Source organism: Girardinichthys multiradiatus, chromosome Y, assembly GCF_021462225.1.
Source record: "Girardinichthys multiradiatus isolate DD_20200921_A chromosome Y, DD_fGirMul_XY1, whole genome shotgun sequence".
Lineage (NCBI taxonomy): Eukaryota > Metazoa > Chordata > Actinopteri > Cyprinodontiformes > Goodeidae > Girardinichthys > Girardinichthys multiradiatus.
Window position 1 is genome coordinate 21673794 of NC_061818.1, and position 25129 is coordinate 21698922.

At 40.6% G+C, this 25129-nt stretch overlaps 1 protein-coding gene across 1 annotated transcript in view; it reads left to right on the forward strand.

The window, feature by feature from the left end:
• The first annotated feature begins 594 nt into the window (after window positions 1-594).
• The window catches only part of LOC124864143 (delphilin-like), a 54584-nt gene continuing 30049 nt past the window's right edge, over window positions 595-25129 (forward strand). The window contains exons 1-7 of the mRNA XM_047358813.1: window positions 595-1694; window positions 4025-4278; window positions 4379-4711; window positions 4800-4954; window positions 22732-23010; window positions 24427-24512; window positions 24643-24712. Coding sequence (XP_047214769.1) covers window positions 1613-1694; window positions 4025-4278; window positions 4379-4711; window positions 4800-4954; window positions 22732-23010; window positions 24427-24512; window positions 24643-24712 — 1259 coding nt within the window. The 5' untranslated portion in view covers window positions 595-1612. The remainder of the gene's footprint in view (window positions 1695-4024; window positions 4279-4378; window positions 4712-4799; window positions 4955-22731; window positions 23011-24426; window positions 24513-24642; window positions 24713-25129) is intronic.

Consider the following 25129-nt stretch of genomic DNA (forward strand, 5'->3'; position numbering starts at 1 on the left):
AGCTTTATGGAGATGAAGATTTCATTTTTCAGCATGACCTGGCACCTGCTCACAGTGCCAAAACCACTGGTAAATGGTTTACTGACCATGGTATCACTGTGCTCAATTGGCCTGCCAACTCTCCTGACCTGAACCCCATAGAGAATCTGTGGGATATTGTGAAGAGAACGTTGAGAGACTCAAGACCCAACACTCTGGATGAGCTAAAGGCCGCTATCGAAGCATCCTGGGCCTCCATAAGACCTCAGCAGTGCCACAGGCTGATTGCCTCCATGCCACGCCGCATTGAAGCAGTTATTTCTGCAAAAGGATTCCTGACCAAGTATTGAGTGCATAACTGTACATGATTATTTGAAGGTTGACGTTTTTTGTATTAAAAACACTTTTCTTTTATTGGTCGGATGAAATATGCTAATTTTGTGAGATAGGAATTTTGGGTTTTCATGAGCTGTATGCCAAAATCATCCGTATTAAGACAATAAAAGACCTGAAATATTTCAGTTAGTGTGCAATGAATCTAAAATATATGAATGTTAAATTTTCATCATGACATTATGGAAAATAATGAACTTTATCACAATATGTTAATATCCAACTGGACTAAGCTTGAGGTATTTTGGAAAGAAAAATGGGAAAAAAAAAATGTCCGTCTCTTGATGTGCAAGAAAGGTAGATTCAAAAATCAAGTATCAGTTTTCTTGCCATTTCACAGTTATGCACTGCTTTGTGTTGGTCTGTCACCTAAGAATGCAGTAAAACACATTGGAGTTTGTGGTTGTAATGTTACCAACTGCAACAAAGTTTAGGAGTATAAATATATTATCTGTTTTGCAGTTGCACATGGCTGCAGTGTGAATAATATCCACTGATTTTGAAGTATACTACTGCACCTCACTACTGGAGCCAAAGTGTTGATCGTATTCCTGCTCTAAATCCATCACAGCTGTTTGGCCTAGCAGGAAAACATTGCACCAGTTGTTGCGTGTAACCTTGAGCCCATCTTGCCGGCGATATCTCTAACTGGTGCTCCAGTACCGAGGTTAACACAGACGCTATAATCAGAAGTGTCCCTGACTGGCTGGTACGCGGCTCAGTTTCTGGGTCACTCTTCAGCCCTCTGAGAGGGCTTCATCCACACAAGCAACAGCGGGAGACAGTGAGAGAGGGTGGGAGAGAGAATGAGAGGGGAAGGTATTTATAGAAAAATGGGGCTTCACAGTACCTTTCCTTGCAATGAACCATTTCAGGACCAAGTTACAGTGTCCCAGTTTCATGCTTGCTGCTCAGCCAGAGGGTTTGGACCGAGGCTGAGGTTGGACAGCCTCACCCAGGATGGAGAGCCTGACTCTCAGACCTTGTCAGCTCCTCAGCTTCCTACAGCTGCCTTACTGATTCAGGGCGGAGGGAAGAATTGGCCCTCACAATCTACAAATGTGACCTTTTGGGGGCCAGTTTTTGTGTAGGTTGGTAGAGGATTCAGGGAGGAGGTGAGACAGGTCAGGTGTAGGAGCAGCACGAGGGTGTCTGAGGGGCACTCTTTGGCTGCATCGACCCCCTGGCTGGGGGTGCAGAAAGGCTGGCTGGAACGTGCCCTGCCGCAAGCCGGGCAAGGATGAGACGCTTCCTGAGCAGAAAGGGCCGCTTCTCCTTGCGCCAGAGCAAGTCTGGGACCCAGAGTGCCGCCAAAGATTTCTGTAAGTATTGTTTCTCTGTCTCGATCTTTTTTGCATGATGATGTTCCTGAAGGGCTTTGTGTGCATGAGAGGAGATAAAGAGAAGCTCCAGTGGAGCACACTATCTGGGACGCAGGGTGGAGAAAACCGAAGAAAAGTCCTGACAATACAGCTTAATGTTCCGGGAAGGCAAATAGAGGATCCTTCCATGATATCTTTATCTATTTTTAAATCAATACTTTTTTTTTATTCTCTTTGTTGAGCTGACAGTAGCTTCTCCAGCACTGATTCTTTGATTTATTTCTTATACAGTCGGTCTGGAGCCTGGGTTACTGCTGAGATCTGTTTTGCCCTTCAGCAGATATGACATTATTTCCAATTGAGACTCCTTTTACTTGACTTTTAAGATAAATTGCTTGTTGCATCCATTTTTAGTCCTTAGTTTTCTTTGGCCAGTTTTCATGTCTGGCTCTCTAAACAATTAAAAAGGAATAAAACAACTTGATGCAGGTTTTACGCTTAAGCAATTCTGCCATCATGTTATGCATTCAACTTGTCTGACTCCTTTCATTTTACTTAGGTGTTAAAGTTACCGAATGCACAGATCCAAGGCACGAAATCTGGTTTATTTTAAGCAAATCTACCAGACAAAAATAAAAAACAAGAGCACAAGACCAAGAGACTAGAACGAAAGACTAAGCATGTAAAACCAAAAAGGCGCTTTATACTTTTAAGGGCTAGATCTAGTCTAGTACACAAAAAAATCTATAAAATGTGCTGACCTTTCTCTGTGCTACACCACATAATGCATGTTTTAATATATCCAGATCCATGTCCTGTACAGATAAAGTCCTGTGTCTCTATTGGGACACTTTGTGCAGCAGCAGAATGAGGTCAGTGACCAGGGGAAGGCCAGAGGTTCAACATGTGGTCCAGATACCGACCGTCACAAATAATCTACTTCTCTTTTGAACTTTTCCTCTTGCTGTGATTTGTTTGACTTACAAAATCCCAGACAGTTCTTGAACATTTTATTTGCTGTTCCAGCAAGTAGACCTGTGTACCTGCTCACCACCCACTAGGATATATGTCTTAACTGGCACGGCTCCTTAATAATTTTGGTGCAAACAGACATATTCTTAAGGGGAACACTAAACACGATATTTGACACTGTCCTTTACTTAACGTATGGTTTGCTAAAGAACAGTGCTTATACAATGCTGAAGTATTCCTACCAATTGAAATTTTTCACATCATGTCAAACCACACATTTCTGGGTATTATGTTGGGATTTTATGTGATATTATTTGAATATGAAGTGCTACATATTTGTGAAGTGGATTTATGAGGTAGAATAAAAATAATTCATGGTTTGTGATTTCTTTTATAAATAAAAATCTGAAAAGTGTGGCATGCATATGCCCCCCTGTGTCAATATTCAGTGGAACCTGATTTTACTATTATTACCTCTTGGGAGTGTGCCTCTACAAGCTTTGGACATCTGGAGAATATGTTTCTACTAATTGTTCTTTGTAAATTACCTCAAGCTCAGTCAGAATGGATGTAAAGCATCTGTGAACACAATTTTTCAATTCTTGCCACAGATTTCCAATTGAATTTATGTCCAGACTTTGAATAGGCCATTCATACACATGAATATACTTTATGCCTCCTCCCCAGTCTCAAGTCTTTTTCATCCTTAAATGTGCTTTCTTCTATGATGGCTCTGTATTTAGCTCCATCCATTTTCCCATCAACTCTGATCAGCTTCCTTGGACCTGTTGATAAAAAGCATCCCCACAGCATGATGCTGCCACCACCATGTTTCAAATTAGTGTGTTTATCATCATGTGGAATGTAAGTTTTAGTGTGGAGTGCACAACTACTGTTGTCCTTTTAATAGATTCTTCCAAATGAGCTGAATCTCTGCAGCTCTTCCAGAGTTACAATAAACTTTTTGGATGCTTCTCCTTTCTTTGAACATCAGACGTAGGTGAACAATGAAGCCATTAAAGAACAGTGGGATTTATAATGAGAGTAAATTACACACAGATGAAACGTATTTACCAATTAGATGACTTATCAAGGCAAGCGACTCTGAATACAAAAAAAAAGGGTTAAAAAAATAAAGAGGGCCGACAACAAACCCACGATGTACACAGATTTTTATTTGTAAAAAATAAAACCATGTATCCCTTTTCTACCACTTAACAATAGTCCACCTATTTGGATTGGCCTATAAAATAAAATAAAATGTGAAAATATTTAGGGAGTATGAATATTTTTGCAAGGCACTATACTTAGACCATCTCAGCAACATTTCAGTTTGAGCCTCTCCAACTGTCTTTTAGACCTTGGTCTCCCTGCCACCAACCAGAACTGGCCAGAGGCCTTTGGCTTCAGGCTTGGAGGCACTGGGCCCAGCTACATCCTGTCCGTCGTGGAAGGCAGCAGTGCATTCCTTGCCGGCTTGCAGCCAGGTGACCAGGTGGTGGACATTGAGGGCCAGGATGTGACCAACCTCAGCACACCAGCTCTGATTGCTCTAGCTCAAACCCTCAAGACTGTACCACCCAGCATTGGCGTTGTTTCACGGATTGAACAGGTCAGCGGACACCCAAATATTTCAGATTTTGTTTCTACTTTGTAGAAGTAGAATAATTTTTGTAGAATAATTTGGCAAACATTCATTTACTGTTCTTAAGATTGACATCACCCCAGGCCCAGACGGGCGTTTTGGCTTCACCATCGTGGGGGATAGCCCTCTGATGGTGGAGGAATGCATGTCTGGTGGTCCAGCTGCATGCAGTGGCCTCAAAGTCAGTGACTACGTCATGGAGGTCAACGGCATCCCGGTGAAGCATCACGAAACAGCAGCAGCCATGATCAAGGCAGCGCAGGTCCGACCCCTCCGACTGGGCGTGCTCAGCATGGCCCGCCGACCCAAGCGGCTGAGCAGCAGCATGAGGGTACTGTCACAGAGCGGAGACAGCATCAGGGAGAGTCGTGCTCACAAGGCAATGGAATTCAATAAAAAGGTAGGTGTGAAGCTGTGTCTTTCATCCAAGTTGCTCCATTTTTATACTGACATCATGTGTCATTTTAACATCCTCTTTATGAAATCAGGTTGAGGAGGTTCTTGGAGAAGAGCCTGATGTGAAGGAACAGCTGTTTGAGGTGCTCAAGCAGTACGCTGCTGACAGGGATGTGGAGAGTCTGGCTGAAGCCTTGCCTGACATTTTGATTACAGAAGATCATCAGCAGCTGATCGACAGTGTCAGGTAACTACTTACTCATAATATGGTTGGAGGCATCATTCTCCTCCACTACTCTCATTCCTTTTCAGGTTTGTACATTTTTTGTTTTGTTTACATGCCCTATAAACCTAATCTAATTATTACCTTTAATTATCTAATTAATACTATTTTACCTTTAAAAAAAGATGTGTTCAGCTCTGCAGCAATAATTTATTTTAAACTGCAGCTTTTACCTAAGGTGCCTGGTACCATTGCAGTTGGTCCAGAATGCTGCAGCCCATCTTCTGTCATGAACCTAAAGGCGTGAACATATTTCCCCGAGGCTTGCTTCTCTTCAATGGCTACCTGTTCACTTAAAATTGATTTTAAAGATTTATTGTTGACTTATAAGGCACTGAAGGGACAGGGTCCTGGGTATCTGTAGGACCTCCCGCAGCCTTATGCACTCTCCAGATCCCTTAGATCTAATACTTACTTGCTTTTCGCAGTACCAAGGCCAAGGCTGGTTCACAGAGGTCACCAAGCATTTAGGGTTCTAGCCTGCTCCTACACATCAGACAGGCTCCAACTGTTTATGTTTTTAGGTCTCTTTTAAAAACACATCTCTACTCACTGGCTTTTATTACAGCATGAGAGATATGGGGAAACATAATGTTGAACCCTAACTCTGACTTTGCCTTAACCTTTAACACAAACTGAAAATAATTTTTAAATGATGTATTGCTGTTACCCCATGTGCAGTCGTTGACCCAGAACAGAACAGAACAGAACAGAACAGAACAGAACAGAACAGAACAGAACAGAACAGAACAGAACAGAACAGAACAGAACAGAACACAGGTTTCCCTTAGTGCATGCTCCAGCCAGAAAGAACACGGTGCATGAACCCAATGGTATTTCGGACTGTGGGTCCTTAGAGTTCAGTTGGATCTTAGAGTGATCTTGAAAGGCTGAAGCTGTGTATTATTCTAAATAAGTTTTCTATTGCCTTTTTCCATGTCCAGTCAATGGGAATGGGTACCCCCTGTAAGTGTAAGCACTGGACGGTAATGCTGGTGACATTCCAGTTGGGAACTGATTTGCATCCTATGATGATGTGCTAAATTAAAGGGCAATTTCTGTGTTTTTTGTGGATTTAGGTCTTCATTCTTCAGATGCCCACATAGACAAGCCAAATGGCTTCTAGAGAAACATTTCCTGGTCAGGGGAGACAAATATTGAGTTATTTGGGCTCAATGACAAGAGGTGTTTATGGAGGAGGCATGGTGAGGATTTCAAATCTATGAACAATGCACCAACTGTCAAGCGCGATCGTGGCAGCATAACGCTGAGCGCATTGGTATTGGTGCAATCATGCCAGAATTATGGCAGGATCTTTCTGATGGCCAGTACAATCATGTGGTTTCTCTGGAACTCCCTAAGGGAGATGTGGGGGTGTATGAACTGTATGTAATTAAGTCTGTATAGTGCTAATCCAGTTAGAATTAGTGAAAATCCATAAGAAATGGTAATATGTGTACCAGGTTATTGTTTTTTCAAATGTATTCAGTCAGTCAGTCATTTTCTATACTGCTTATTCCATAGTGGGTCGCAGGGAAACTGGTGCTTATCTCCAGCAGTCTATGAGCGGGAGGCGGGGTACACCCTGGACAGGTCACCAGTCCATCACAGAGCAACACACAAACAACCACACACACCTAAGGGCAATTTTTTTAGAGAGACCAATTAACCTAAGTGGTATGTCTTTGGACTGTGGGAGGAAGATGGAGTACCCAGTGAGAACCCATGCATGCACGGGAAGAACATGCAAACTCGATGCAGAAAGGACCCCGGCCAGGAATCAAACCCAGGACCTTCTTGCTGCAAGGGAACAGTGCTACCAACTGTGCTGATTGCTTTAATCACTACCAAGTGGGGATTATACCAGACCTGTTAGATATATAAACTGTATACAAATAAAAAATAGCGGAACGAAATGAGCCTCTCCGTCAAACCCTGTACAGATTATAAGAACTAGGTAGTTTGAAGTTACATTGTTGTTTTGCTTCATTTGTTGACAACAGTGTGCATGAGTAAAGCAAAAATCTATTATTCATGTTTTAGTTATGAATATTTGACAAAAACTCACAGCTTCCTCTAATAACAGATGTCTTTCCTGGTAATCCAGTGTTTTTTCTGAATAAATGATCAACTGATTTTGAGGTGTATAAAATATCAAAAATATTTTCAACAAACCTGTCTCTTATTTCCTTCGCCTGGACTGTCTAGCATAGTGCTTTCAATGATAGTATAGACACAACAGTGGAGCTCAGTGAAGGCACAAAAACTCCACAATGAAATAAATAATTTAGACTTACCCCACTCCTTCACGATCTGACTGTGAAATCAAGCTCTCCAGTGAATGAGTTTGCCCACGTATAAACCACTCCCTCTTATCCTCACCTTTCAGGAAATGCACAGTATGATTAGAAATTCTCTGCTGTATATTGCATTTCTTCTTCCTCAGCACTGATTGGAAAACCAAACCCCTAAACACAACACCACTGCTCACGTTTGCAGTTTTTTTGTGTGTTACTTTGCCTCACTCCGTCTTCTTCGCTCTCACTTTGACTTTCTCTTAGTTGATGTCTTTCTTCCCTGTTTCTCCCTGTCAGCTGAGATTCTCTCTCTGTGAAACACTCTAGCTATTTTTTTTTTTTTTTGTGGATCTCATCAGTAGATGTTCATATTCCCTCCTCAGCACACAGCTCATAGCTGCTGCAGACAGTTTGCTGCTGGTGCTAGAGATGTGCAGACGTATGAATGCAGAGAATTATGCAGATGCTTCTCACACACATGCAGACGTACTGGCTTTGAAGTCCCATGCTGGGAGAAATTATGAACTGCTGCCTCAGGTGAGCACTGGAAAACAGTTTGGCTTGGTTTCAGTTATACAAGCTGTTAAATATAACCAATCATGAAGTTTGCTGGTAGAGCTTTCTATTTAATGAAGCAGTTTATAGATTATTATAAAAAAAGCTGTATTTCTATTTTATGGCTAATTTTTTAGAGAGTAATCTTTTTTATCTTGAGTTGAGGGACATAGTAGCCAATGCATCTCAGTTTCTTACAATGTTCATTGGACTATCCTTTTCCTCATAAAGCAGCCTGCAAATATGGTTTGCGTTCTTTGTTTTGCACATAATTTAATTATGCATAAGCGACACAGGTTTTTTGTGTGTTTTTTTTCGCTCTGTAGGCAGTTAGAAAGCACAGAAACTCTCCAGAAAGGAGTCCCAGTTCCTCTGTAGAGAAATCAACAGTATATTCAGATAGCTTAGTTCTGCTAAAATTGTGTGTTGGTTTGTTTTGTTCAGATGTGCGGGGCCTAATTAGCAATGTTCTCCTCTGTTCTCCCTTTGTGGTTCATGTATTTGTCCCAATTGTCCCAGTTCCAAACTGAGTATGCAGATTTTTAAGATTTTGCTAAATGTTCCAAATAAACAAACTTTATCAGCATAAATTTGATATTGTTGTAATCTGCCATATTGTAAGACGTTAGGATTCCAGGATGCCCACAAGCCTTGCCTCAGGGTATCGTTTTGGTGTAAAGGGTTTCTTCTGCATCTCACACATGTTGGAGACTATAGTGAAATGCTTAACATGAAAGTATTCTGTATCTTGGGGCTAATTACATATATAAAGGCATGTTTCAGGTCTGCTTTTTTTTTTTTTTAGCAAACAACAACGTTCTGCGGATGATGTATGTTGATTTGTTGATCACTTTAAATCTGAAGCCTTCAAGAAATGTTATAGAGAAGATTTGCACACAGCTTCCCAAAGAGGATTTCCCAAAAATGATGCTTATTCCCCAAATATTCATCTAGTATTTCAATCCATTTATTCATATATTGCCAATTCACAACAAATGTCAACTCAATAACAGGTCCAATTATGTCCATTAATGTGGAGTCAGATTCAAACCAAATGCATTAATCCAATGGTTTTGCAGCAGTTTTTCATCTTAAGCAAGATGTGGCGACAGTAGAAAGGAATAACCCATTTCTAACAATAATAACCCCACAGAGTAACCCAGGCTCAGTGTGATTGCCCATCAGCTGCAACTGGCTGGGTTGGGAGGACAAGAGGAAATAAAAATTCCCCAAAAGCACTGGTCCTGGATTATTTTTCCTGTAAGAGAAAATAAAACATAACACAGAGTCAATGGCAGCAATAGTTCATTCAGTGGCTATAAGTGTGACATTGTGATATGATACAAAGCAAAGACAGCAGCCACAGCAGCACAGAGACACAGAGACATTAGGGTAATCCTCTAATCTGAGAAATACAATGATCAGCAGAATCTGATTCAGATAATAAATAGTTAAGGATGGTGCACAACTATATTTCTTGTATTTAAAGCACTGAACATATTTGGACAGCCTGCATGAGGTCAGGGCTACAGAACTCAATCAGATACAGGGGAAGTCCACCACACATATTTTACACATGTTGGATTGCTGGGAGTTCTAGGCCAAACTGCTTTGATTCAACAAACCAAGCTGCATACTATGAAAACATAGAAAGCCTGTGATCTGGCTGGACTGATGATAAAAAGATCTGGAAGGTGGTGTTCGTGGTTATGTATTTGTTGCTGAACAATGATATGACAGCGGCTATATGCTGCGTTCCATTAACCTTGGAAGTCGGAACTTGGAAGTTGGAGTGTACATCCTCTTCGAGTTGCAGCATTCTTATTCCAGTTTCTTGCTTGTTCTTGTTTGTATTGCAACTGTAACAGCAGTCTTACAACAGCAACAATAACACTGTTCTAAACCGTATTTTGTGCATATAAACAGCACTGAAACATCTTGTTTTATAAACATTGACAAGTAGTACATGTATGACTGGCTAAATGTTACATAAATAATAAAGAAATGCTAAATAAAGGCAAAGTAAGAAAGTTTTACTACAATTGATGCAAGTAGCAGCCATCTTGAATGCAGAAGTCGGGTATGGTCATGTTGTCACGACTTTCCGACTCATAATTCTGACTTTCGGTGGTGTTCCAGTTGAAATTTCCTACTCTGTGGTTGGAAATTCTGACTTCCAAGTACAATTAGGACGCACCGTTGGTTTGTGTCATTCATCGCTATGCCAGTTAATCAATACAGGAAAATGACACAGCTAAACATAGATGCAATCAGCCAGGAGTACTTTCTATGTGGAAGAAAAACAAAGAGAGTACACATAGCTAATGGCAGTAATAGCTTTGACTGAATTAATTTGTTAAGCAAAGAAACAGATTTAAACAGAATTGCTGGGTTGTCAGTAGACTACTTTCTCTGGGAAGAAAAACAAAAGGTGCACTTAGTTAATGGCAGCAATAACTGTGTCAATTCATTTGTCCAGGGAAGAGACAGAGCTAAACAAAAAACAAAAGCACACAGAGTTAATGGAATAGAATAAATCCTTAATCATTTTATATAGAAATGAGACACAGCTAAACACAAAATCAAGTGTATCCTTATTGGAAAAGACCATCATGTTTTGTTCCTGTTGGGAGAGACCTTAGAAGATAACAGATGATCTGGCTCAAATTGTTGTGGACCGATGATCCTTAACCAGCAGGTTTAGGTGAAGATCTCTTTAAAATGGTTTACTCCACACATCAGGAACCTGCGCAGGGAAAAGGAAGAAGCTCACAGCAGTGGAGATTGGGCGCGGTACAGGCAGGCCAGGAACAAACTAACAAAAGAGATCAAAGCAGCTAAGAGAAGCTACAGTGAGAAGCTGAAGAACAGCCTTTCTACTGGTGACACTTCAGCTGTATGGACCGGTCTGAGAAACCTGACTGCCTACAAGAGCCCCTCCACCCATCCTGAACAGAGTCGTCTCCTGGCCAACTGTCTGAATGGCTTCTACTGCAGACATGACAAGAAGCCATTCACACCTCAAATCATCCCCTCTACATCCCATTCAGGAACAAATTCCTCCCATAAAGCAACCAACCCCCCACCATCAGCTCCTCTGCCTGCATTAAAGATCTCCGAGGAAGATGTAAACAGGCTCTTTCAGCGCATGAAAACAAAGAAAGCTGGAGGATCTGATAACATCTCCCCATCATGCCTGAAAGCCTGCACACATCAACTCGCTCCGATCTTCACAAGAATCTTCAACAAATCACTGGAGAAATGTGAGGTCCCCTCCTGCCTCAAACGATCCACCATCATCCCGGTTCCCAAGAAACCCACCATCGTAGGATTAAATGACTACAGGCCTGTAGCCCTGACGTCATGGGGTCATGAAATCCTTTGAGCGGCTGGTGTCGAAGCACCTGAAAGACATCACAGGACCCCTGCTGGACCCCCTGCAGTTTGCTTACCGAGCAAACAGGTCGGCAGATGATGCTGTTAACTTAGGTCTACACTTCATCCTGCAACACCTCGACCGTCCAGGGACGTACGCCAGGATCCTGTTTGTAGACTTCAGCTTGGCCTTCAACACCATCATACCAGACATCCTCCACCAGAAGCTCACCCAGCTCAACGTCCCAGCCTCCACCTGTCAGTGGATCAACAGCTTCCTGACGGACCGACAGCAGCAGGTGAGACTGGGGAGCATCTTCTCCCGATCCAGATCAATAAGTACTGGTGCCCCCCAGGGGTGTGTTCTATCCCCACTCCTCTTCTCTCTGTACACAAATAACTGCACCTCATCGGACTTGTCCGTGAAACTCCTTAAGTATGCAGATGACACCACTGTCATTGGACTGATCCAGGACGGTGATGAGTGCATACAGACAGCAGGTGGATCGGCTGGTACACTGGTGCGGTCAGAACTACCTTGAACTGAACCCACTCAAGACTGTGGAAATGGTGGTGGACCTTCGGAGAACACCACCCCCATACACCCCCCTCACCATCCTCAACAACACTGTATCGGCCGTGGACCACTTCAGGTTCTTAGGAACCACCTTCTCTGAGGACCTGAGATGGTCTTCACACATAGACACTGTTCGAAAGAAGGCCCAACAGAGACTGTACTTCCTGAGGCAACTCAAGAAGTTCAACCTTCCACAGGAGCTGCTGGTCATCTTCTACACTGCCATCATTCAGTCTGTCCTGTCTTCATCCATCTCAATGTGGTTTGGATCATCCACAAAACAGGAAAGGTCCAGACAGCAACGAATAATCAGGACTGCAGAGAGAATAATCAGGGCTGACCTTCCCTCCATCCAGGACTTATACAGGTCTAGGGTCAAGAAAAGAGCTGCCAAAATCTCTGCAGACCCCACACACCCTGCACATAAACTGTTTAGAGTTTTACCTTCAGGCCGCCGCTACAGAGCACTGTTTACTAAAACCAGCCGCCACAGAGACAGTTTCTTCCCTCAGGCTGTTTCTCTGATGAACATTCAATAGAGTACAAAACAACAGCATACAGATGTTGCAAATGCTCCTTTTTTATTAGATATGTGTAAATTGTAAATTTGTATATTCTGTAATGCAAAAACAGAACAAAAGAGCAAAGTGTACCGGAGGCAAATTCCTTGTTTGTATGTACGAACTTGGCAATAAAGCTGATTCTGATTCTGATTCTGAAAAAGGAACTGGTCTTGGCAGGTTAACAGTGGTAAAGAAAATTACCACTGTTAACATGCTAAACCGAGGTGAACCATTTGCTCTCTCTCACTTTGAACATTCAACTAAAGCTCACTGCTTCTAAGTGTGAATTCACAGACCTCAGATTGTCAGTCTCAATAGTTTTGTCTGATCAAATTGCAAAACATTCACTTATAGATCAAATACTGCAACTCCAGCATAATGATTTAGAGATTATCGGGATGCTTCATCACCATCTGGAAGCACTTGTAAGTTGTACAGGTCCTTCTCAAAATATTAGCATATTGTGATAAAGTTCATTATTTTCCATAATGTCATGATGAAAATTTAACATTCATATATTTTAGATTCATTGCACACTAACTGAAATATTTCAGGTCTTTTATTGTCTTAATACGGATGATTTTGGCATACAGCTCAAGAAAACCCAAAATTCCTATCTCACAAAATTAGCATATTTCATCCGACCAATAAATGAAAAGTGTTTTTAATATAAAAAGTACAGTTACAGTTATGCACTCAATACTTGGTCGGGAATCCTTTTGCAGAAATGACTGCTTCAATGCGGCGTGGCATGGAGGCAATCAGCCTGTGGCACTGCTGAGGTCTTATGGAGGCCCAGGATGCTTCGATAGCGGCCTTTAGCTCATCCAGAGTGTTGGGTCTTGAGTCTCTCAACGTTCTCTTCACAATATCCCACAGATTCTCTATGGGGTTCAGGTCAGGAGAGTTGGCAGGCCAATTGAGCTCAGTGATACCATGGTCAGTAAACCATTTACCAGTGGTTTTGGCACTGTGAGCAGGTGCCAGGTCGTGCTGAAAAATGAAATCTTCATCTCCATAAAGCTTTTCAGCAGATGGAAGCATGAAGTGCTCCAAAATCTCCTGATAGCTAGCTGCATTGACCCTGCCCTTGATAAAACACAGTGGACCAACACCAGCAGCTGACACGGCACCCCAGACCATCACTGACTGTGGGTACATGACACTGGACTTCTGGCAATTTGGCATTTCCTTCTCCCCAGTCTTCCTCCAGACTCTGGCACCTTGATTTCCGAATGACATGCAGAATTTGCTTTCATCCGAAAAAAGTACTTTGGACCACTGAGCAACAGTCCAGTGCTGCTTCTCTGTAGCCCAGGTCAGGCGCTTCTGCCGCTGTTTCTGGTTCAAAAGTGGCTTGACCTGGGGAATGCGGCACCTGTAGCCCATTTCCTGCACACACCTGTGCACGGTGGCTCTGGATGTTTCTACTCCAGACTCAGTCCACTGCTTCCGCAGGTCCCCCAAGGTCTGGAGTCGGCCCTTCTCCACAATCTTCCTCAGGGTCCGGTCACCTCTTCTCGTTGTGCAGCGTTTTCTGCCACACTTTTTCCTTCCCACAGACTTCCCACTGAGGTGCCTTGATACAGCACTCTGGGAACAGCCTATTCGTTCAGAAATTTCTTTCTGTGTCTTACCCTCTTGCTTGAGGGTGTCAATAGTGGCCTTCTGGACAGCAGTCAGGTCGGCAGTCTTACCCATGATTGGGGTTTTGAGTGATGAACCAGGCTGGGAGTTTTAAAGGCCTCAGGAATCTTTTGCAGGTGTTTAGAGTTAACTCGTTGATTCAGATGATTAGGTTCATAGCTCGTTTAGAGACCCTTTTAATGATATGCTAATTTTGTGAGATAGGAATTTTGGGTTTTCATGAGCTGTATGCCAAAATCATCCGTATTAAGACAATAAAAGACCTGAAATATTTCAGTTAGTGTGCAATGAATCTAAAATATATGAATGTTAAATTTTCATCATGACATTATGGAAAATAATGAACTTTATCACAATATGCTAATATTTTGAGAAGGACCTGTATGTGTCTGCTCCTGTCACTGCATCTCTGTCTTATTTTCTCGCTGTCTCCTCCTTGTATTAATGGATTCCAGTCTTTCACCATCTTCCCCTCAATCACTGTCACTTCCCGTGACAGTCTTCAGTGACACGCTCTGCACAGAGCTGTGAAAGCTCTCCCGCCAACCTCCGCAGGAGGTCTCATATCAAAACAAGTTAGGTGTGTTAAACAGCTTATATTAAGTTTAACTTCTTGTTTTTAGTGTCTCGTAAGGCCCTGACCAGCTGGGCCACGCTGTGCTCCGTCTGCCGCTGCCTCCCACAGAATGTTTTCTATTTTTGAGCAGCCTATTTCTTTGAATAAATTCTCTTTTAAGTTTCTGAGTCACTCACTGGTGTCAATTCTTAAACTGTGGATGAGCTCAAAGGTCGTTGATGGTCAGATCCACACGGTTGGAGTATCTGCAGAGGCATTAGAGGAAAACCTGAAAGAATGATGAGGTCATTTACTATAGTTTCATAACCTTGTGGTGAATTTCATGAAAATATGATGAAGTAAATGCTTTTGTCTGACATTGTTTCTATATGTGATGTAGTGTTGATAAGGTATTATGAACATTATCAAAGTTCATAAATAAATCAGTTTCATATTCTCTCAAAAAACTGTAGGACTGATGATTTCCTTCCCTTCCACAAAAACAATTTCCTTAAAATAATTAAAGAAACAAGGAGATTTTTGTATATGTCTCAGATTAAGATTTATTTTTCATCAATCAAAAAAATAGCTAAACTTCTATTAATGATCAAAGGAAACACCACTGGATCGATGATGAACACATCCAGGGCATTGAGCTGGGAGGGGGGACAAGGCAAAACCTGCAGGAACCTTACACAAAATTTGACAATATAGAAACATGTATGATGCGAACAGATTTATCATTTATTACAACTGAATCTCTAGAGGGCGATCAGTCTTGAATCCGACATGGACAAGCAAAGCTATTTGATGGGAGTACTGGTTCTTTGTTATTCTCTTTCTGAGTCAGAACCCATCTCAGTTAAAGGTAGTCAGAGATCTCGGGGAAGAAGATATCAGAAGGACTTATCACCCAATCAGAAGAGTACTTGGGGAAACGTGTTGGTTAGACAGTCAATAACAACAACTGAGTCTACTATTTTTTAACCACTTTCTTTAGACTCTCGTAGAAGCCATCTGCTTTGGACAAGAAGTTGTTATGACTATATCTAAACGTTTGTCGAGGAAAGCAGTTTTTGCTTTAGATGATGAAATCTGTGTTATTATGTACGCTAAACTGGCTTGAAGGATACCTCCAATGCATGCCACATGCTTGGTTTTCCCTTCTGATAATGTTAAATGTGGTTGCATACAATAGAAAATGTGACTTAAGATTTGGCAGAGAGAGAGAAAGCTTTCAAAGCTCCTGTATGTCTGCTTGGGAATGTTACTGATTCCTGCATGGATCCAGTCATTGTGCTGACCTGCCTATAAATTCCGCAGGGACTCCTTTCTCTTTTTCACTTCTTTTGTCTCTCCCTCCCCACTTCTGTTCATCTCATTCCTTTCTTCCTCCTTTAAGGGGCTGGAAGATTTGTCACTTACTACCTCTGCCTGCCGAATGATGGACAACCTAATGAGGAGGATTATCTTTGAACTGTTAGCGAGAGGATCGGCCCTTGTTGATTCTGACCCTTACCTTTCTGTTCGAGAGCTTAAAAATGGGACAACGTAAAAAGAGCTGCCCCAAACGTGAATGTGGACAAAATTTGAAGATGCTCCATGAGGATGTTTTGGAAGAGTGACTGGATGTAAACTAGAGCCACTCTTCTGGTTTTCTCCCTCCCTGAGTCCCACCATCCCCTCTTTCTTCATTTGGCTGCTCTCCAAGCCTGCAGCGAGTGCTTTTGAGATCCAGGACACCTTCCCACTTCTCCTTTGCCTCTTCTTCTTCCTTTGTCCGGGAGAGTTGTTCCAACTACATGGAGAGTCTCTGGGATACAGAAGAGGCATTTGCATTGCTCAACTAAATTCAAGCACTTCCTCATAGCCCTGAGGAGCAATGGGAAGGGATAGGAGCCTTTCTAGACACTTTAGGTACGACGGCTTTACTTTGATCTAAGCAATGTTGACTGTGCTTTTTTTGGTTTGTTATGGGGTGTATTTGAGGTAGCCGAGCACTATTATGCTACTGCATTTATCAAGGCATATTTTGAAGATAAATTTTACACTTTGTTTGTATTCAAAAGTATTTGTTTCTAAATTAGCAAGAAGAAAACCTTGCCATTCTAGCAAAAATTATTAACCCTTCTATTTTGTAAGATTTTACATAAATCCCCTCCTTAGAATTTACTCCTTTGTGCCTTATAATGTGCTTTGCATTTGCAAACTCATGCTTGGCCCAGCTGTCAAACTGGCTGATCAGAAGTGGGTCTGCTAATAATTGGTTGTGCAATGAGTTTCCCAGCTGATTGCAGTTGTCATTCATCCCTCTGTGCATCGTGTCCTTGATCCACCCCTCCCACAGACCCAATTATAGACTCCTCTCGGCCTCCTTATAATTTAGGGCATCCCGAAGCCTACATCCAACTTTAGTGAGAGAAAATGCTAAAGTTTAAATTTATATTTTTTCATACTATATTAATCCATATTAATACCTGCAAGTAAGTTTCCTTAGTTTAATTATTAGCAACCCTGCTTTCATTTCGTTGTACGACCCACTTTTTGCCAGTAGAACATTTCACAAGGTTGGAACTTAGAGGAATCTTTTGCATTTCCCATTCACAAAAATCTTCTATACTCTTTAGAGCCGTGGTTCCTGTCCTATGATCTTTTCTCTTCAATTCATTCCACAGGTTTTCAACAGAATTTAGGTCTGGGGGCGTAGATTACCGTAGAAGAAGATTGAGCTTGTGTCTGGTAAACCCATATTGATTTGTTCATGAATTTTGGATTGTTATTGTCCTCCTGCTGGGAGAGTTCACCACATCTTCTTTTAATATTTCCTGGTATTTTAAAGAGTTCATGATGTGATGCTCTCTAACAAGGTTCATCTGGTTCTTCAGAAGGGAAACAGGCCCACAGCATCACAGATCCTCCATTGTACTTTAAGTTTTGTACATATTTATCCTTTATTTCACACTGAATCCACCTGGGTCGTTTGTTCCCAGCAAGTTCAGCCTTAGTCTAATCTGATCAAAACACACAGTAGCATTTGGCAAACTCCATGTGTTTACGTTTGTGATGGTAGGACAGAAATGGCTTTTTTGTGGTTCCCAAATGACCGGTTGCAGAATATCTAAGGGTTGGTAATCTAATGTCTAGTAGTTGCATACTTGGGTCTTTTCACAGAGCTTTTCGAGTCAAACTTATCTTCCAGGAAACAGGGATTCATAATTTAGTAAAAATGTAAAAAGTAACTCAGAAATTTCATTGTAAGCTTATTTAAAACAATTATTTCTTAACATGAAATTTCCTCCCCCCAACTGAATAAATGTAATCAAATTACTGGCTGTTTTTTTTTTCATTTTTCTGAGTGAGAAAGTGCCACTTGTCTATAACATGATTTTTTGAAGGCTTTTAATATCTTTACCAATGGTGCCAATAATTCAAGAGAGTGCTGTAAAAACACCACAAAAGTAGAAGGAGTTAGAGAAAGCTGGTAAACTAGCTCATAAACACATAACAGCTTTATCCAATGTTCTGGTGTCACTTCTAGTCTTAGATTTTGTGTGTCAACTTGATTATTCGTTTAAAATCAGGATGGTTAGTATTTAAAATAATCCACTACAAGCGCTCCTTTAAGAAACCAGAACACTTTAGATGGTCTCGGATGTATTTTGCATGATAAGTGGTGACATGTTTTTTGTTTCAATTTATATTAAGTCGTCTTGCTTGCTGCACACATTGGCATTTTTGATGCTTGTTAAAGAAGATAATGAAAGCATGATAATAGTAAAGTATGAAACTAGGCATTATAATTTGTTGTTGCGACAATTAAACATTTTTATCAGAGAAGGTACTCGTCATACAAAGTCCATGTGCTACCAGACACCCCTCTTATGTTCCCTTTCGTCAAATGACTGTACACAACATAGGACTAAGGTTCAGTGTTAGAGGCAGGAGGAAGAAATGAAATCCCCATTAAATGACCTCATTCAGTTTCTTTCTGCTGTCCATCATTTTAACCAAGCAGCCACAGTGATGTGAATGCTTTTCAGGAAAGTTATATGGCCTACATAAACTGTAAACTATGGACGACGCAGATTCATTTCTGATAGTTACATGACCCTGGCCTAGAAAGAGCTCTAGTTCTCTGCTGTTTCTCTTTGTGCTCTCATGGCTCTTTCAGATTGTGCAACTTGTGTCCCTTCATCTGTCTGTCATTGAGATTAAGACGACTTCCTCTTGTTACATAAAAACAGGTCATGAAGACAGTGGTGCGACAGATGACTACCCCATCGGGGGAAGTGTTGACGGTTTTCCTGCAAGAATGCACAAAACACTTAATCACTGTCACCTACTTATACACCATTTCCCTTGGTTTGTGATTTACAAGGTTTTGTTGCAATGCAACAGAGAGCATTATCCTGAAATTACCAAACAGCACATACTGTATATGTTTTTTTTGGATGCTGTATGTTGTTATAGTAAGCACGTCTGCTGCTGAGTGAGGCTATCAGGAAAACGTAGATGCCAGTCAGCTGGCAAACAATAATCCTGTGAATCAACAGTTATTTGAGGATTCCCACAATTGTGTTTCACGTCGTAGGCCTGCAGACTGAGACAAAGGGTGGAAGTAGACAACTGTTGCTGCCAAACAATATGTTTTTATATGGTTATAGCATGAATGTTTTGCACTTATTGGAATGAAGCCTTAAAAGAATAAAATCAAGCTTTTGGAAGTTTTACTTTTGCAAATGTGGTAGAGATGTTGAAAAAAACTGATAAAACATGCAATAATAAGTGATTTATTCCTGAAATTAAGATGATTTGAATGTAAAGTGGATCTTAAAATTGTACACACCCCCGTTAAAATGCCAGGTTTTTGCGGTGTAAAAAAACTTGACAGTGCTAAATAATTTTAAAACTGTTTCCACATTTAATGTGACATTTATCCTGTACAATTCAACTGAAAGTTTTAATATGTTGATGTTTGGTCAATACTGTCTGATATCCTGGATAATAACCTTAATTAAATCTATTCAATCTAATGAATAGTAACCCCACAGCATGATCATGTCATCACCGTGTTTCACAGCGGGATGTATTATTTTGGTGATATTTACTGTTGTTTTTGTGTCAAGCAGATTTTTGGAATTGGTGCTCAAATCTGTTTAGAACAATGACATTTGTGGTTGAAAAGACGTAGGAATCCTTTTTCAAGTTTCGTACATCTGCTCAATATAAACTGTGCTCTTAAATGTCATGACATTTTTTTATGGTCTGTTTATGCCTATTTGCTTAAATCTCTTCTGGCAGACAACACGGTTTGTGTTGATAAAATACCTAATGAGGCTTTATTCTGATTTCTCTTTAACATCAATAATATAATATGATATAAGAACAGCATTATAAATAATTTTTCTAGTCCTGCTGACATAAGTGGTCATTAATTAATTAGCAGTCACAGCGTGGCTATCCCTTTAGTTTAGCAGTCTTACAAAAGGTAAAAAAAAAACATGTAACTAACCAGTAATAAAGCATTGGGATCTTGCAAACATAGAACCCAGACAGTTCATCGTGCAGCAGAAAAAAAATCCATTTCAACACCATGGTTTAAATGAAAAGTTGTGTCTGGATTTATCTGCTGTTTTGGCAATGAAACAACTTAGCTGTAGTTTCTCAATGACTTCACCGAAAGATCTTAAAGGGGGGATATATGCTTTTAAATTCTTCCTTTTCACACTTAAATGTTGTTGTCTATATAAAGTGAAAATGCAATGCTTTGGTCTGAACTCCTTGTTATTGTACCCCTGTTCTGTGGTGTGTCTGAGAGCAACTCGTTTTGGTGACGTCCCTTTAAATGCTATGGAGGCACTACACAACCCGCCCGCCCCTTCCAAGTCAAAGAGCGTCCAACTGCACCCCGTTTGGCCATTTTTGTAGTTTGATAGCAGAGATACAATTATCTAGCAGCACAGAAACAAGACACAAACGGCAAAAATAACACAAAACTGTAACAATACTATTCAAAACACTCAGTACGGTTCTGTCCTCAAGGAGCTAAAAGCAGTACACAGCATTAACATGACCAGAAGGCACAATGCTACTGCTATCAAAACAATGGCTAGGACGTCATATCAACACACAGAAATTCTTGTCTAAAATAAAGTTTGTTGTCATTTTGGCATTCATTGCAGCTTATCATTTTGCTGCGTTCATTGTTTTCAAAGATTTATAGAGCTAATCCTTTAATCAGATGAAGTCTTTCAGCAAATCCTTCTTGATACTGGCAGAGATTGCTGAAAGCACTCTTCCTTGCGCAAACGAAGATAAATTTCCATGGAAACTAAACTTTAACCAGGCACTTTGAGATGGTTCTTATGCTGGGGGACGGTGTAATGATATGTGTGGGTAATTAACCCAACAACCGAACATTTAGACTTATCTACTTGCAGCTTCAGCGTATTTGAGCTTAGACTACAAAATCACAGCTAGAAATAATAATAGTGGACACGAATTGTTTAGCCGGACATCCGTGATCTTGTTTAGTAGTTAAGCAGCAAATAATGTAAAGTCATAGTTTAAAAACGTAATAGATAATAGACAAAACTCAACAGATTAAAAGATATGACTCAAACAGAATATCAAGATATCTACGCTGAGATTTCCAGATGGCTACAAATATTTCCAAGTGCAGCATCTTCTACAGACAGAGGTTGAAAGCTCTAAATGATGAAACAGCAATTTTACTTTTCAGCCTTCTAGGTATCCGCTTTAAGTCTTGCTTTCTCTCACTCTGTTACAGCAAGACTTTGAACATTTTTGTAGTCCATCTGACTTCATTGTAAACACCCCACTGATGCTAAAAATACCTAACTTTTTTTCCACTCATTGACAACATCCACACTGAAGAGTTTTGTTATCAGTGTTTTCACAAATCAGACAAAGGTCAGATTTTTAAATTTCAGGATGGTTACGGTACAGAGACGATTATTTAATTAATCACAAAGTTATCAAATATACATCTAAACTGATATTTACGTCACTGATGAACCTGAATAATGAGTTGTGCTGTGCATAATGGAGGCACACTGGAAATGGTGCATTCTGCGAAACTAAAAGCTTATTTTCCTCCTCCTGCACAACGGAAGCACCCAAGAGACACAAAGACACAGACAGAAGACAGAGCCATGCTGATGATTGAGGCAGCACTATTTTTCAGGTGGGATGTGAAGGAATGTATGCAGAGATAAAAAGAACAAGTAAGGAGTGTTTGCCCTTCTTGAATAAAAAAACACACATGCCCTGTAACTCTTTTAATCATTCTTTATCTATGGCTCATGTCAGATGTTTTGTTATATGCTGTTAATGCTCTTACAGATATTTGGTCAAGGAAAACACACATGCAGCAGACACCTGAGCTACGAGGAAGTTTAATGGAAGCAGACTTCACTGGCAGATGTCAGCCTTGACCTTGGATCCCTATGCTTTGAAAAGCTTTTTTTTTTTCTATTTCAGCTGTTGAGAGATGATGAATTGTCATCCAGGGAGGAAATCATCATAAAAGTGGTCTGATGATTCCTTTGTTAAGCTTTTTTTCTGTGGAAATAATTAGTTGCAAACTCCTCTTATCTCTTTGCATTTTAGGCTTCATTTTTTTAATAAACAGAAATGGCCTTAACTGCATAGGAAATATATGAGATGGCTCGTGGAAGCATCAAATATCAGAGAATAAAACACACTCTTATTGGTTCAGTTATTAGTTTTCTTTGCTTTAAGAGGAGCCAAATGTTGGATAATAAGAGTAGGAAAAACAACTTTGGGGTGAGAGGAGTGTTTTTTCCCAGAGATAACTCTTACACTGAGCTCCCTCCTTTTCGTTTATTGGCTGTCAGCTGTCACTGATTCTGAGCACTCTTATCTACAGCTGCTGTGATCTCACTACAGAGCTCATCTCCCGCAAGCATAGGCACTCTTATTCAATTGTTGGACCAGTTTAATTTACGTGTTTCTGTCCTCCCATAAAGCATATGGAGTGGTCTGCTTCTCACAAAGGCCCGGAGAGATTTGGATGCAATAACTTGGACTCTAGATGGGATTTGTGGTGAAATTATAACATGTTGTGAGCTGTTTAAGCTTTTCTAGTCAGTTTGTGATTGTTTGTGTGGTTCCACCATGTTTGCCAGGATCTTCATTCCCAAAAAGCACCGGGAGCGTTTCGACGAGGTGGTCTCTCAGAGCCTGATGAGCAGGCTGAAGGGCCGCAGCTTCAGCAACCCCAGCCGCAGCCACCTCCGCCGCAGCCGTAGCGAGGACCACCCCGAGCGTCTCCTCGTCTCCACACGGGCCAGTTCGGTAGCAGGCACCCACGCAGAGGAAGGCGTGGTACCCCCTACCAGAGGCATGCGCAAGACTACCTCCCTCATAGCTGGCCATTCGAGTTGTACCACCACCACCAACTGCAGGTCTGTAACAAGTGACAATTTGGGCTTTTTGTGGCAATCAGTGAAGGAGGAAAGTCTGGCTACCCAATTACAAAAAAGACACCATTATTGCTTCAGGCAAGGTTGGTTTGGATAGCTTTTTTCTATTTATAAATGAAATCATTAATTGAAATCTGCTTTTTGTATTAGCTCAAGCTATCTTTGTCTGATATTAAAATGTATTTGATGATCTGAAACATTTAAGAGTGATAACTAAGCTAATTATAAAGTGCAAAAAGTTAAAAACTAGAGCCTGTTGTGATAACACGTGCCTTTTTAGCAAACCATCAGTGTTCTCCTGCACTTCTTTTCAATCATGATGGTCCAAATATCATATTCATCACTGCATAGAAAGTAGACTTCTGGACACATTCAAAAATATATATTTTTAACCTCCATCTAGACATCTTGTTACCCTCTGTTGAAAAACGCCTCAGTGAAATCTTTTATCTAAGGCTTTGGCATTGTTAGGTTTTATTGAACTCTTAAGAGATATACTGTCTATATTTAGTAGTAGTATTCATGGCAGATATAACATAAAATGTGTTTGTTTTAAAAAAGGGACAAAACAAAACAAATAGATCATATGTCGTCACATCCAAGCTTATGAGGTCATGACAAAAAAATAGGACAAGCAACAATTACAGCAACCAATTAAATCAGTTTTGTTTTGTTTTTTGCCTTAACTTAGATTAATTTAATAAAAACATTTAATTCAGAGGTGCCCAAAGTTGGTGTCCTGAATGTTGTAGATGCTCCGCTGTTTCAGCACACCTGATTTCTATCTATGGCTGATTAACAGGCTTTTGCTGAACTGTTAAAGCAGGGAAAAATCTCAAACATGCAGGACACGGGCCCTTGAGGACCAGCTTTGGGCATCTCTGATTTAAATGTTTTTTTAAATTAACCTAAGTTTAGACAAAAAAAGAAAAATCAAAACAAAGCTCTAAAGAAAAACCATGTTAAGTTAAGATGTATCAGTAAATCAGTTGTGTATGGTATGGATGTTTATAAAAGAGTAAATGTGCAAGTGGTGTATAGTTTTAAACAAACAAGCCAAAACTAAGCAAAACCAAATACATGACAGCCTTGGGTGTGGGGAGCGGCCACATTTAAATAGACAGGGAACATTGGACTCAGGTGTTCTCAGTCTACGGCTGATTCCAAACCACTCCCATTTCACCAGAAAGAATGCCAACTGTTCAGTCAGGCAAATACAAATAGATTTTAATCTAAAGCATTTCAGTTTCTTGATTCTCTTGTGACACATTACAGACAACATAGTAACGCTGTCAGTCTATAACATCATAATATAAGATGACCTTGAGTCTTGATTTTTTTTATTTCTTGCATCTGAAGGCCTCGGTTATTAATCTAACCTGAAATCTGTCTCTGCAGGACAGTCAGAGTTTGTAAGGGCAACATGAGTTTTGGCTTCACTCTTAGAGGCCACGCGCCAGTATGGATTGATTCCGTGATCCCTGGTAGGTTTTAGTGTTGTAGTTTTTTTTACACTTCAATAACAGTTAACAGAACTTGGTGACACATTCATGAGGCTACACATCTGTTGAGCAATGAGAAATCATACCCCTGGTATGTTGCTTTGCTCTGCAGGAAGCCCTGCAGACAAGGCAGGTTTAAAACCTGGAGATCGGATTCTGTTTCTGAATGGGCTGGACATGAGGTAAGGTTCCTGCTTCCCTTAATTTCATAGATATTATCCTTATGCACAAGCAGCCTATTGTATATGAACAAGTTTCTCTTAATAATAACAGAAAAGATCAAGTGCATTAAATACCTAAACATGTAGTGTGACTGTCGAAGATTTTCTGTTCGAAGGTCTTACACTTGCCACACTACATATTCCCATTTGTGTCTAAAAATAGCTCGACTTTTAAGACAAGAGATGAAAAGAATGTAGATAAAAGAATGTAGAAGTGTTTGTCTTCTGAGAGAACAGTGCATGTCAGTACTGGGTTGCTATTTCAAGCATAAATAAAGCAGAATAATCTGCTACTTCTTCAGTGAACTGTGTTTTGGGGATTTTTTCCAGTTTTCTATGAAACTGTTCAAATCCACACAATTCTAAAGCAATTTCTTA